The 12,639-nt window shown below is 45.5% G+C and overlaps 1 protein-coding gene across 3 annotated transcripts in view; it reads left to right on the forward strand.

Moving 5' to 3' along the window:
- MKLN1 (muskelin 1) overlaps positions 1-12,639 on the forward strand; it is an 88,777-nt gene that overhangs the window by 24,114 nt on the left and 52,024 nt on the right. For 2 of the 3 annotated variants that reach the window (XM_088652606.1, XM_088652607.1), the window contains 4 exons: positions 1,569-1,678; positions 3,184-3,376; positions 11,795-11,872; positions 12,540-12,605. In XM_088652606.1, coding sequence (XP_088508732.1) covers positions 1,569-1,678; positions 3,184-3,376; positions 11,795-11,872; positions 12,540-12,605 — 447 coding nt within the window. Of the gene's footprint in view, positions 1-1,568; positions 1,679-3,180; positions 3,377-11,794; positions 11,873-12,539; positions 12,606-12,639 lie in introns of all 3 variants that reach the window. The other variant, XM_088652608.1, reaches the window with a different exon arrangement.

Consider the following 12,639-nt stretch of genomic DNA (forward strand, 5'->3'; position numbering starts at 1 on the left):
AATTCTAAGCTTCCCTTTTTGGAGCTGGGAATCACTAGCCGCCAGAACTGGGAACTTGGCCAAGATAAGCTGAGTCAGTGGCCCTTTCCTTAGGTGCCACAGAAGTACTTTACTCAAAATGATCAAAGGCTGGTGTCGGGAATATAATTGCTTCCATACAAAACTGTGGCTGTGCACCTTCATACCTACTTTTCACACAATGCTGTAGCTCCATTATTTCAGATTTATGCAGAACCTCCAGGACAGGACTGAGGTGCCTAAATGATGTATTCTTCTAAATGCTAATGGCATTCATTGGGTTTCGTTTGTATTTTAACTGCTTGTGCATCTGCACATTCTAGACAGCTGTATTTTAATGACAGGAATCACAGGTCTCCTGGAGAGCTGGATTTTCAAAGGATCCTATCAAAAGATCTATCTGATTATTTTTTTAAAAAATCATTCCCTCCAAGGAACTCAGGCCCTTTTTACCTTACATCATCTCTTTTAGGGTAGGTGAGATTGAGACACGGTGACGGGCCGCTGCTAAAACTCGTAGTATTGTATTTCTTCTGCAATTTTGAAAGTGTGCTTTATGGATCACAGTTTATGCACCGTTCTGCATGTTCAGGAAGGTGGCCTTTGCCCTTTGCCCACAGGTACTCAAAATCTTAATTTGACACAGAGGCTTAGTTTCGGCACTTTAGGCTTTAAGCCTGGGGTATGTGGCAAAGGGCAGTGTGTGAAGTTAGCCCAAGCAGAATCTGCATACCTGGAAGTAAAAGTGAATGGGTTTTTCCCAGGTGAGAGGATGTGACGTTTTGAGCTTGTCTGTGGAAACTTTCAAGTAGTGCTCTGGCATCTAAGAGATTTTGAGGATTGACTGGGTAGGGAGAGGGAGGGAGAGAAAGGGAGGGAGAGGGAGAGAGCTCAAACAGAAGTGGGTGGAAATCTAAAGAAATCATAGCTGGCACACATTGCTTCAGTACACAGCACGTAGAAGGCAATTGCAGAATACAGATGGAATTCAGAGGCCCTGAGTGACTGTGGGACGTGCTCTATAGGACAGGGCAATGGATTTCTATCTTCTGCGTGGTAGGGAGTGTGCACACAGGGCACAAACCTTTCAAAAGGGGATTGGGCTTGCATGCACAGTTCATATAACCCATTGTAGAGTGGCACTTGTTTTTACCGTGGGAATCCATGAGTGAGTTCACTGTATTTGATGCACATTTAAGCGGTGAATAGTGAGATGGGCAAAGCTGCCTTGCAGGCCACTGGTCTTTAGTTGCTTGGCTTGAACTGTAACCCTCAATTTCCGAGGGTCCCGTGGATTCTGGTACCTCCTTCCCAGAGTGAGATAATGCAATGGAACTGGGCTACACAAAAACAGTCCATGTTGTTGTCCTCCTGCTGTTTATGCACACTTAACAACTGTTGCATTGCCCTATTTTCTTTAACGGCCCAGTGATGCTTTAAAATTGTCTGGGAGGAATGATAGCAGACAAGCCAGTGCCTGCCAGCTGTGGTCAATAGAAACCAGCACGTCAGTACATAATGTCTTTTCCCCCTTTCTTATTATTCCTCAGTTCCGTTGCTGTCGTGGGGTCCCAGCTTCAATTTTAGCATCTGGTACGTTGAACTTAACGGCATCGATGATCCAGATGTGGTACAACCCTGCCTCAATTGGTACAGCAAGGTAGGCTGCAGAACTGCTGGAGGTTTTTTGTGAGAGAAAGAAATTCAATTTTCTGGTTGGTGGATAAGTTACCCTGTTTGAATTCAAGCAGTCAACTATTGTATGACACTCGCAGCATCAATATCATTATTTCTATAGACATAGCTGTTTGATGTGGTGCTTTAGGTTTGGCAGTGTCTCTGTGAATCTGGGGAATGTGAAATGCTTTGGAAAAATATCCTGCTTTTTGTGAGAAGCGTGAGCATTTCGTAATGGAAGAACTTTGACTTTTGTGTGACAGCATATTTATAGCTTGCCTCAGTTCCAAAAGAAGGATATTATTTAATAAGAACGACAATGATAATGATATTATTGTCCTGGTTTGACCTTTCTGCAATTGAAAAATATCCTGAGTACCTAGTATATGGGGGGGGAGGGGGGAGAGCAATCTCAGAAAGCTTTTGGCCAGGGGTCAGCAAACTTTTTCAGCAGGGGGCCAGTCCACTGTCCCTCAGACCTTGTGGGGGGCCGGACTATATTTTGAAAAAAATATAAACGAATTCCTATGCCCCACAAATAACCCAGAGATGCATTTTAAATAAAAGGACACATTCTACTTATGTAAAAACATGCTGATTCCCGGACCGTCCACGGGCCGGATTTAGAAGGCAATTGGGCCGCATCCGGCCCCCAGGCTTTTGGCAGTCAGAGTAGTCAGTAGTGCTTAGATAGACCAACACTGCCTCAGTATATGGAAGGTTCAAATATTTCTGTAGGTAGTTGATGGACATATCTTTTTGCCCAGTTTTTCCTTGGCCCATAAAATCAGATCCTGCTTGATGTGTTTGAAACCCTTGATTCCTGTTTTATATTGCTCTTGTTTCGATTTTAGGCTGTATTTTTTAATGACACAGTTTTTAAAAATATTGTACACCGCTAAAAAAAGTTTATAAATGCTTCTAAGCATGTGTGGTTAGGGCTGGTTTCTGAGCTGTCTGACAATACAGAAGTTGTAACAATTGTTTTAGCATTAAAAATATGCATGATGAAAGCAGTATGGAACTTTTAAATTTCCTGGCTATTAGACACTACCAAGAGCTCTTCCTTTCCAAGGGCCCTCATGGTATAGCTGTTAAAGTGGTTGACGTGGACCCAGGAGATACAGATCCAAATCCTCACTTGGGCATGATCCTACCTCGCAAGGTAGTTGTGCGGATAAAATCGGTGCAAATCCATCAGCACTGCAGCTAAGCAGGTCTGGGTCTGATCAGCGCCTGGGTGTCTGTGACTGCCTGGTTCCATGGTGGAAGAAAGGCAGGATATAAATGTAATTTAAAAAGTAGGTAACTAAATCAGTAGAAAGGCATATGTGTAAAATTAAAATTGTGCATTGCTTTCTCCCATTCACTCCCAAGGGCTTAGGTCCCTGCTTAATCCAACCCAATGCCAGAGCTACCGTATGTCCTGCAGCATTTGGCTGGGAGATCCACAGTTCTGTTCTCATAAATCTCCTTGTGTTCCAGTAGTACCGTGAACAGGAAGCCATTCGCCTCTGCCTGAAGCACTTTCGCCAGCACAACTACACAGAGGCCTTTGAGTCCCTGCAGAAGAAAACCAAGATTGCACTGGAGCACCCCATGCTGACAGACCTTCACGACAAGCTAGTCCTGAAGGGCGACTTCAATGCCTGCGAAGAGTTGATAGAGAAAGCTGTGAATGGTAAGGGCAGAGCAGGGAGCAAGGCCCGTTTTGAATTAGATTGGCAAATGAGTGGATGTCTTGGCTCTAGCTGGGCTTTTTGGGGTCCCTTTATATTCTTGACCTCTCTAAGTTGTCAATGAAACAGAACCCCTCACCGTCCCAAGCTTCAGTCGAGGGCTGGGCGGTATATCCATAGATCGTCCAAAACCGGTTTGAAGACCATATCGGTTTCATAATTTTTCACCTGGCAATATATCACAAATCTTGATGTGTTGTGTGTGTGCACGCACTATGCAAAAATCACAATGTGGGGAAAACCGTGAAGCCAGCCAATGCTTCTCTCAGTTCCTGCAACCCCTCTTAACTGTGCCACATGCAGGGAGCATCGAATCACAAGAGCCGGCGCCGGCAAATATCACAATGCAGGAAAAACTGTGAAGCCATCAGTGACTCTACATAGTTCCATCCTTATTTCAGACATCGTGATATATCAGTACATCACGATGTTTAGCCGGTGATATATCAGTGTTGAAAACCAGATATCGCCCAGCCCTATGTCATTCAGATTGTTGGCAGTGCCAAACAATTGCAAGTTGCTTTGAGACCCTTCTGAGTAAAAGAGGGATGAATGAATATGAATAATATGAATACAATCTTCTTTGCAGCTTGGCAGGCAGCCAACCCAGAACAAACTTTACAGAACTAAATCTTCCTGTAAACGAACTCCCCACTTGCTCTGGACTCAGAGGAGTGTTCCCTAATGTGGCTGCATGTCATGTCCATCACGGCAAAAGTACTCATCATGTGTAAGCCTGGCTCTGGCCGGCTATGCTGCAGTTGCCCTGGAGGCATGCAGTTGATTCTGGAGGGAATAGCAGGGGAATGCAGAAAGGAGTGGCTACCTTTCTGCATCCCTCTGTTGTTCCCCTGATCTTGTTGTTGTTGTTTAGTCGTTTAGTCGTGTCCGACTCTTCGTGACCCCATGGACCATAGCACGCCAGGCACTCCTGTCTTCCACTGCCTCCCGCAGTTTGGTCAAACTCATGTTCGTAGCTTCGAGAACACTGTCCAACCATCTTGTCCTCTGTCGTCCCCTTCTCCTAGTGCCCTCAATCTTTCCCAACATCAGGGTCTTTTCCAAGGATTCTTCTCTTCTCATGAGGTGGCCAAAGTATTGGAGCCTCAGCTTCACGATCTGTCCTTCCAGGGAGCACTCAGGGCTGATTTCCTTAAGAATGGATAGGTTTGATCTTCTAGCAGTCCATGGGACTCTCAAGAGTCTCCTCCAGCACCATAATTCAAAAGCATCAATTCTTCGGCGATCAGCCTTCTTGATGGTCCAGCTCTCACTTCCATACATCACTACTGGGAAAACCATAGCTTTAACTATGCGGACCTTTGTCGGCAAGGTTATGTCTCTGCTTTTTAAGATGCTGTCTAGGTTTGTCATTGCTTTTCTCCCAAGAAGCAGGCATCTTTTAATTTCGTGACTGCTGTCACCATCTGCAGTGATCAAGGAGCCCAAGAAAGTAAAATCTCTCACTGCCTCCATTTCTTCCCCTTCTATTTGCCAGGAGGTGATGGGACCGGTGGCCATGATCTTGGTTTTTTTGATGTTGAGCTTCAGACCATATTTTGCGCTCTCCTCTTTCACCCTCATTAAAAGGTTCTTTAATTCCTCCTCGCTTTCTGCCATCAAGGTTGTGTCATCTGCATATCTGAGGTTGTTGATATTTCTTCCGGCAATCTTAATTCCGGCTTGGGATTCATCTAGTCCAGCCTTTCGCATGATGAATTCTGCATATAAGTTAAATAAGCAGGGAGACAATATACAACCTTGTCGTACTCCTTTCCCAATTTTGAACCAATCAGTTGTTCCATATCCAGTTCTAACTGTAGCTTCTTGTCCCACATAGAGATTTCTCAGGAGACAGATGAGGTGATCAGGCACTCCCATTTCTTTAAGAACTTGCCATAGTTTGCTGTGGTCGACACAGTCAAAGGCTTTTGCATAGTCAATGAAGCAGAAGTAGACGTTTTTCTGGAACTCTCTAGCTTTCTCCATAATCCAGCGCATGTTTGCTATTTGGTCTCTGGTTCCTCTGCCCTTTCGAAATCCAGCTTGCACTTCTGGGAGTTCTCGGTCCACATACTGCCTAAGCCTGCCTTGTAGAATTTTGAGCATAACCTTGCTAGCGTGTGAAATGAGCGCAATTGTGCGGTAGTCTTATTGTGCTGATCTTATCTTTCCTTTATCTTTCCTTTATCTTTCCTTTAATAGCCAATTGTCCCCTAGGGTTTGTGTGACTGGGAAGGAACAGGGATAATTAGCTGTTAAAGGAAAGATAAGATAAGCAGAGAAATAATGCATGAAAGAAGGTGGTTAGAGGCTCCTGTTTCCTTGCATGCTTGCTTGCAATCCCCTCTAGATTCCTCTGTCTTCCTCCTGGGGAGTGCCATATTTCTTGGACCTGGCTTGCATGGCTGCTTGTGTTTAGGGAAGCTTTTAAATGTTTGATGGATTTCTGTATTTTAATATTTTGTTGGAAGCCGCCCAGAGTGGCTGGGGGAACCCAGCCAGATAGGCGGGGTATAAATAATAAATAATAATAATAATAATAATAATAATAATAATAATATTGTGATGTGACAAATGGAATGGGTACCTGGGATCTCTGAGTTCCAGTGCAAGAGGAGCTCCACATTACTGACCCACTGGGACACCTTGCCCCAGCTAGATTTATTGCCGTGGAGCCGAGAGCATTTTGCCTTTGGGAAAAAATTTCCAGATGCAGCGCCTCTGAGGGATGTGATGCTTACATTTACGGGTTGACCATTGAGTCTGGGAAACAAGGGGGTTGCCTCACCATCACATGGGTGAACATTTTTGAAGCTTGCAAAATATAGTTCCCTGTAGGCATGGTGGGGGTGCACAAGCATTTGTATTCCTATTCTTGGAGGTGTGTGGCCTGGCCCATAACGTCTCACTGTAATATATGGTATTGGCTGGCCACTTGCATCATGTGACTTATTCAACTTACTCCTGGTCACACAGGGCAGGAAGCAGAAGCAAGCTTAGCAGTGTTGACTGCAGCCTTTTGGGTTTCAGGGCTGTTACCAAATGGCAGGTGTCTCCTCGCCTTCCCTCTCTGGTTAAGGAGCAGTGGGTGGTGCGCCAGGTGTGTGTGTGTGTGGGGGAGTGAGCCAGGGACAGGAGCATGAAACAGTCTCCCCAGTGAGAGTGCTCAGATTGCCTCGGAGTGAACTTTAACCAAAGAAGTGTTTGTCAGTGGCTGGAACTGAGCCCAGGGATGCTTTTTCCACAGGTGAATCCCTCAACTGCATGAGCTAAACCCAGGGCAAAGAATGAGGCAGCTGTTTACCAACTGGCAAAGCCCGGGGCAGCTCATACATAAACACCTCCTTGTGGCTGCATGCTTCCTTGAAGATCTTACCGAGATGCCAAAGCACTAGTTTTCTTACCAAGTCCTCCTCCTCCAGGGAATTTCTCAAGTTCCCTGGGCCTACATTCCCCCCTTGCCTTAACTGGCCAAAGCAGAAATGAAGCTTTCTGGAAAACTAAACTGCTGGCTTTTGTACACATGCATTGGAAATGGGTTTGGGTTTGCACTTGTGCTTGAAAGTGCCACATATTTATTTTTCTCACAATACTGCAGAGGGTGCTTGACTGGGTGGAGAGAAGCGGTGAGGAACCCAGGGCTAGAGCTGGCTGTAGCTGGGACCAGTCCATGGCAGGCCGACACCCCTTTGCCCTGCATCCAGATAATGTGTTTTCAGTGTCTATTGGCCATCGGCCACACATGCTTCCTCAGTCCCCCTCCCCTCCCGTGTCTTCTGAAATTCTCAGAAAATGTGCAGATGGAAACTCAGGCAGCTGCCGGACTTCCTCTTGGAAATAATAAAAAAAAGGTTTCCCTGAAACCCAGCTGTTTCACAGCCGGGGCTTAAATACCTCATATTTGGATTCGTTCCTAGAGCTTCCAGGCAGCCTATATTCTGTCTAGCTCTCAAGAAAGTTCAGTCATATGGTAGAAATGCCAAATGCAGGGTTACCTTAATGGTGTTGCTTGGAAGCGCCTCCAGATGCAGGCACCAACCGTTCCAAATAATTCATCTCGCCAGAGCTGTGAAAACTTGTAAATTCACAAACACCCACCTGCTCCTGTTTGGATGACTTCTTGCCCATTTCCGATGACTGCGTATCTGTTGGCAGAGGACTGCTAGGGGCTGATTCTGATGCAATGCTTTCCCTTTTCCAACTAATACATGTGGAAAGCGTACATCTGAATGACCATTCCCTTGGCTTTTGTAAGAGACGTTGGTCCCCATGACTAGACAGGAAGTTCGTATCTTCTTAGCCAGCTAAAGCCAGGTGGGCTTTCACCAATTCCCCACATGGATGCTCATCTGAAGTATGAAATAATTATCTAACAGCACAAAACCTCGTGCTGTTTGGGGAATGTGACTATTGATTACAGAGTGATGATAATAGGGGAGACAGCTAGATCTTGGCAACCAGTTGCAGCTGGCTCCATCTTTTCCTTAGCTTGGCACAAGTGTTTGGGTGCTCTAAGAGGCAGGGTTTATTATTGAGTCAGGTAAGTGTTGAGGAGGTGCCTTTGGATAGGCATAGAGGAGTGACACAAAGGACACAGGTTTCTGCAGTGGCTCCCTGTCTGTAGAATGCTCTCTTCAGGTGGGCTCACCTGGCACCTATACACCTTTAGGTGCCAGGCAGAAACGTTCTTCTTTAACCAGGCCCTGTGCTGATAGACATCCAATGCCCTTTTAAAATGTGTTTTTGTTATGTATTTTGTCTTTTATATTGTGATTTTATGTTGTATCCACCCTGAGATCTGTGGGTACAGGGTAATATACAAAAGAAGAGAAGAAATAAAACAGCATTCATGATCCATAAGAAAACAAATCCCAGTTGGGCAATATATTTGCCGAAATCTTTAGTTCTAATAAAGTATGGCAAGCTTTCAAGTTCTCCAGAACACTTCCATCAGGAAAGATGTTACACAATGCAAGCAGTGAGGAGGACAAGGAAAAACAACATGCAACAATTAGCTTTGAGGTCAACTTGCAAGCTCTGTTTCAAGATGGAGGTTGCTGGCTGAATAAGTCTCAGATATCAGGTTGCACAACTAGTATTCTGGGCATAAAGAGGAAATGGCTGCTTCCCATCTCTTGAGAAATCATAAAGTCTGGTTTGTAACCCAGATCTGTGTCAAACCTTTAAAAACTCTGCATAGGTTCCCGGGATAGGCAGATAGCAGAAATAAAGACCAATGTGGCTGCCTTTATTTTAACAAAGCAGCCAGACTTTAATTTACCAGGCTGCAATTTAGTTGGTTCCAATAAAGGAGGGGTAGAAAACCTCCAGACATTGCTGGTCTATAGCTCCCATCATCCCTGACCATTGGTCATGCTGGTTGGGGCTGGTGGGAATTGGAGTTCAATAAATCTGAAGGGCCACAGGCTACCCATCTCTGCAATAGACATATTGACCAGCTGGGGAAAGTGGTGACAGTTAGTGGGAATACTCTATTGGCTATGAAGCAGAGGTAGAACAATAGAATTGTAGAGTTGGAAGGGTCACAAGGGTCATCTAGTTCAACCCCCTGCAATGCAGGAATCCTTTGCCCAACTTGGGGCTTGAACCCACCACCCTAAGATTTTTAATCTCATGCTCTAATGACTGAGCTATAATTTTGTATAAGCCTATGGCATCCGGAATTCCCATGCAGTCTCCCATCCAAGTACTAACCAGGCCTGACCCTGCTTAGCTTTCAAGATCAGATGAGATATCAAGTGTGTTCAGGGTACTATTTTGAAATAGGGTCTGCATCTTTTCTGTATGGTGGCTTTGGTAGCAATGTGGGACGGTCAGGGAGCTGTGTCTACCCCACTCTTGGACTGGTTAAGGGGGAGAACTGGCTCTGATGTAGACTTAACTAATCATCTGTGACACCCCCCCCCCCCCAAACCTTCATTTCTTCCCTGGGTCCGAGTCACACTTTGTGTCTGTGAGCCTTGGTATGGTCACACTGCCCCTGAACTCCCCACTTTGTAATGGGAGAACAAGCCTTGAACTGTTTCAAGCTGCTATTGGGTCAGTGATTTTGCCTTTCTGAGCCTGCCAAACATCTGTTTCCAGCTCAGTTATGTGTACGCTCTTGAAAAGACTGCAGTGCATTGTGAAATGCCCGGTTAGCAGCAAGCTAAATTTATTTAGAACTGAAATAATTGCTCTGCTTCTTGAGAAAATATGTGCTTAGTCTCAAAGTGGTAGGCAAGCAAGTTGCTACTTGAGGAACTGTCCTTAGGTCGTAGAAGCTGGGTAAGGGGGCATTTCTTTGCTATTTCTCCTCAGTTCTCTGCCTAGAACCCCTTCCCCAACCTGGTGCCCTCCAGATGCTGCTGGACTACAACCCCCATCATCCATGACTATTGGTGATGCTGTCAGTGGCCAATGGGAGTTGTAGTCTGGAACATCTGGAGGCCATCAAGTAGGGATGCTGTTCAGGGCTGAATAGGACACAGTCTTTTGGGGTGGGTGGGGGCATCAGATGTTGGAGATCTGTGGAATGAGCTAGATTAGCAGGAGAGTCTTTCAGAACTGGAGGGCTGTAGCTTGGTACTACAGCATCTTCAACCACTCCTCATAATGCTTGGTTTCCTTGATCATCTTGGTCACCCCCTCTGCACACCTTCCAGCTTGTCAACATCCTTCTTAAATTTTGGTGCCGTTGATGAAACACATCCTTGGGGAGGCTTGCACAGTTTCCCCCCTCCTGCCCTTAGCTTCAAGATGTATGCTGAAATACTTGCAGTTTCTCCAGCTAGAGGACTCCTCTAGCCATTCTTTTCTCTTAGCTCCTTTCTATCACTTGAATTAAAGGTAGTTATCTCAGCCTGCTTAAAAAAGAAGAAGAAGAGAGTTGGTAGGTCATTTGTGCACATCCCAGAAATCCCCTGCTGTGCAGCCAAGCCACTTCAAGAGACACCAGTGGCCCTTCTGTGAAACGATGAAATTGTGATGTCCCAGCAAGGTACATTTTGCAAAGCACCTAAAAGCCCCACTCCTGGCACCAGCTGCCTTAAGTAACAAACTGGCCCAAATTGTTGCTGATGAGGGCTTTGGAGGCATGTTTTGGTAACCAAGCTGGTTGAGAACTGTTTCTAAAAATCAGCTGAAAGCCTTATTTCTAAACCGTCATTTCATTATAAAAGTTGGACAATGACCCTAAACAGATGCAGGTCGGCTCCTCGGTGCAGGGGACGGAGGAATCCTGTGCATTGTGGTGACATTTTTCCGTGTGCGGTTTGGCAGCGAGAGGAATGGGAGGAGAGGGGTCAGGTGCTTTCTACAAGATTCAACCAGCTCACCCACCCTCCCTCTTTCCCTCCCTGGCCAGTGCCAGCTCAAAACAAGCCTTTGTTGGTGTTTAGCACAAGGAGATTGAAAGCGGAGTGGCTGCCAAGGGAGAAATATTTCTGGGAAGAAGCCTGGAAGAACTCCAGGCCTAGCATCCTGCGCAAGAGAAGCCGGGTTATAAGGAAGTCACAAACACAGCTGGAGGCGGGAGAGCGTTGTATGTGACACAAGTCATCCTGGGGGGGGGTGTTGATTAGAGATCCTGACCCGACCCTTTAAAAAAGCACCATGCTGCATTTTGGTCTTAGGAGCTGCCAGGGGAATTCTGCAGGCATGAGATGCAAAGGCTTTTTGCGCTTCGAAGCATTCTCATCCATCCTCAAAACAAGGACAGGATCCAGCTTGCCTGAGCAGGAGCACACATTCTGACATCCTGAGCCGCTAGCGATGGCCTCCAGCAGCTTCTCTGGCTGAACTCCCCTGCTGTCTCCACACAGTGAGATCTCTCCTGGTCAAAGGGTATTATTACTGTTGCCATTTATTTATAGGCTGCTTTTCAGCCCAAAGGCCACCAAAGTGGTGAGCGGCTGATTAAAAGGAAATATGCAATGGATGCAATAAAATACCATAAATCAGGGGTGGAGAAACTCAAGCCTTTGGGCTCAATGTGGTCCTCCAAGCCTCTCTTTCTGCGCCTTAGGTCTGTCTCCAGTCATGCCCCCTCACCTGAAAACCACTAAGTTTGGCTACCCACCTTTTCTGAGGAGGTATATCCTTCTTACCTGACGTGTTTGATTGTGAGTGATACCTCATCATGGCACTTGGTGCATTTGCCAATTTCTGTTACCAAGATTTCTGCTCTAAAATGTTCATGGTGACTTTTGATCAGGTTTTAATTAATGCTATTTACTTTTTAAAGGTATAGTAATTAGCATAGTTTATTTAATGTTTTTTTTAAGTGATGTTTTATGTGAAGCAGCCAGCTGCTGACATTTTCTCCTGTTTTTGTCCCCCCCCCCCACTTAAAACAGATGGCTTGTTCAACCAGTACATCAGTCAGCAGGAATACAAACCACGGTGGGGTCAGATAATCCCCAAAAGCACCAAAGGTGAGACAATACTGTATTGGATTTGCTGCAACGCAGAGTGTGGTGGGCTATTCCTGGAAGATCTTCAGAAGCTAGTGCAAAATGTGTAAGAATCATGGTCCAAACAGGAGCTGACCGCAGGGATTTTAATGCCTTCGTTTACTGGCTGTATGTGCACTTCAGATCCCATAAGGTCATGAAAATAATATAGTGACCTGGTCAGTGAGAAGACCCTCCACCTTTTTTGTTTCATTTTGTTTTCAGAAGAGGAAAGTGTCCTTTCAAGATGCACATATTTCACATGGGGTTGATGGGGGGGGGGGGAAGTTGCATTATTATCCCACCCTAACTCCCCAGGCTCTCAGGGTGGCCTATGTGGTCTTCTCAAGTTATCCCTGCAACAACCTGGGGAGGGACTAACTCAAGGCCATCCAATAAACTTTGAATCCAAGTAGAAATTCAAACCCAAGTCTCCCCAGTCTCATTCCAACGCTCTAGCCAGTATCATGTTGGATTTCATCCATTCTGTTTTGACAGCCGCATATTTTGCGTTACAATAGCCAGTGGTGCCGTTTTCATTCTTGGAATTATGTAAGTTTGGGCATCTTGAATGCAGTTAAATACGTGCGTGGGGAAGCTCACAACCATGTAGAATAATGAGGATTTCTCTCCCTTAAACTTGAAAAAGGTGATGGCGAGGATAGCAGGCCTGGAATGAGAGGCGGCCATCAAATGGTCATTGACGTGCAGACAGGTGAGCAGCCTTTAGTTTTTTTTTGTTCTTTTTA

This window comes from Zootoca vivipara, chromosome 9 (assembly GCF_965207765.1).
Source record: "Zootoca vivipara chromosome 9, rZooViv2.hap1.1, whole genome shotgun sequence".
Taxonomy (NCBI): domain Eukaryota; kingdom Metazoa; phylum Chordata; class Lepidosauria; order Squamata; family Lacertidae; genus Zootoca; species Zootoca vivipara.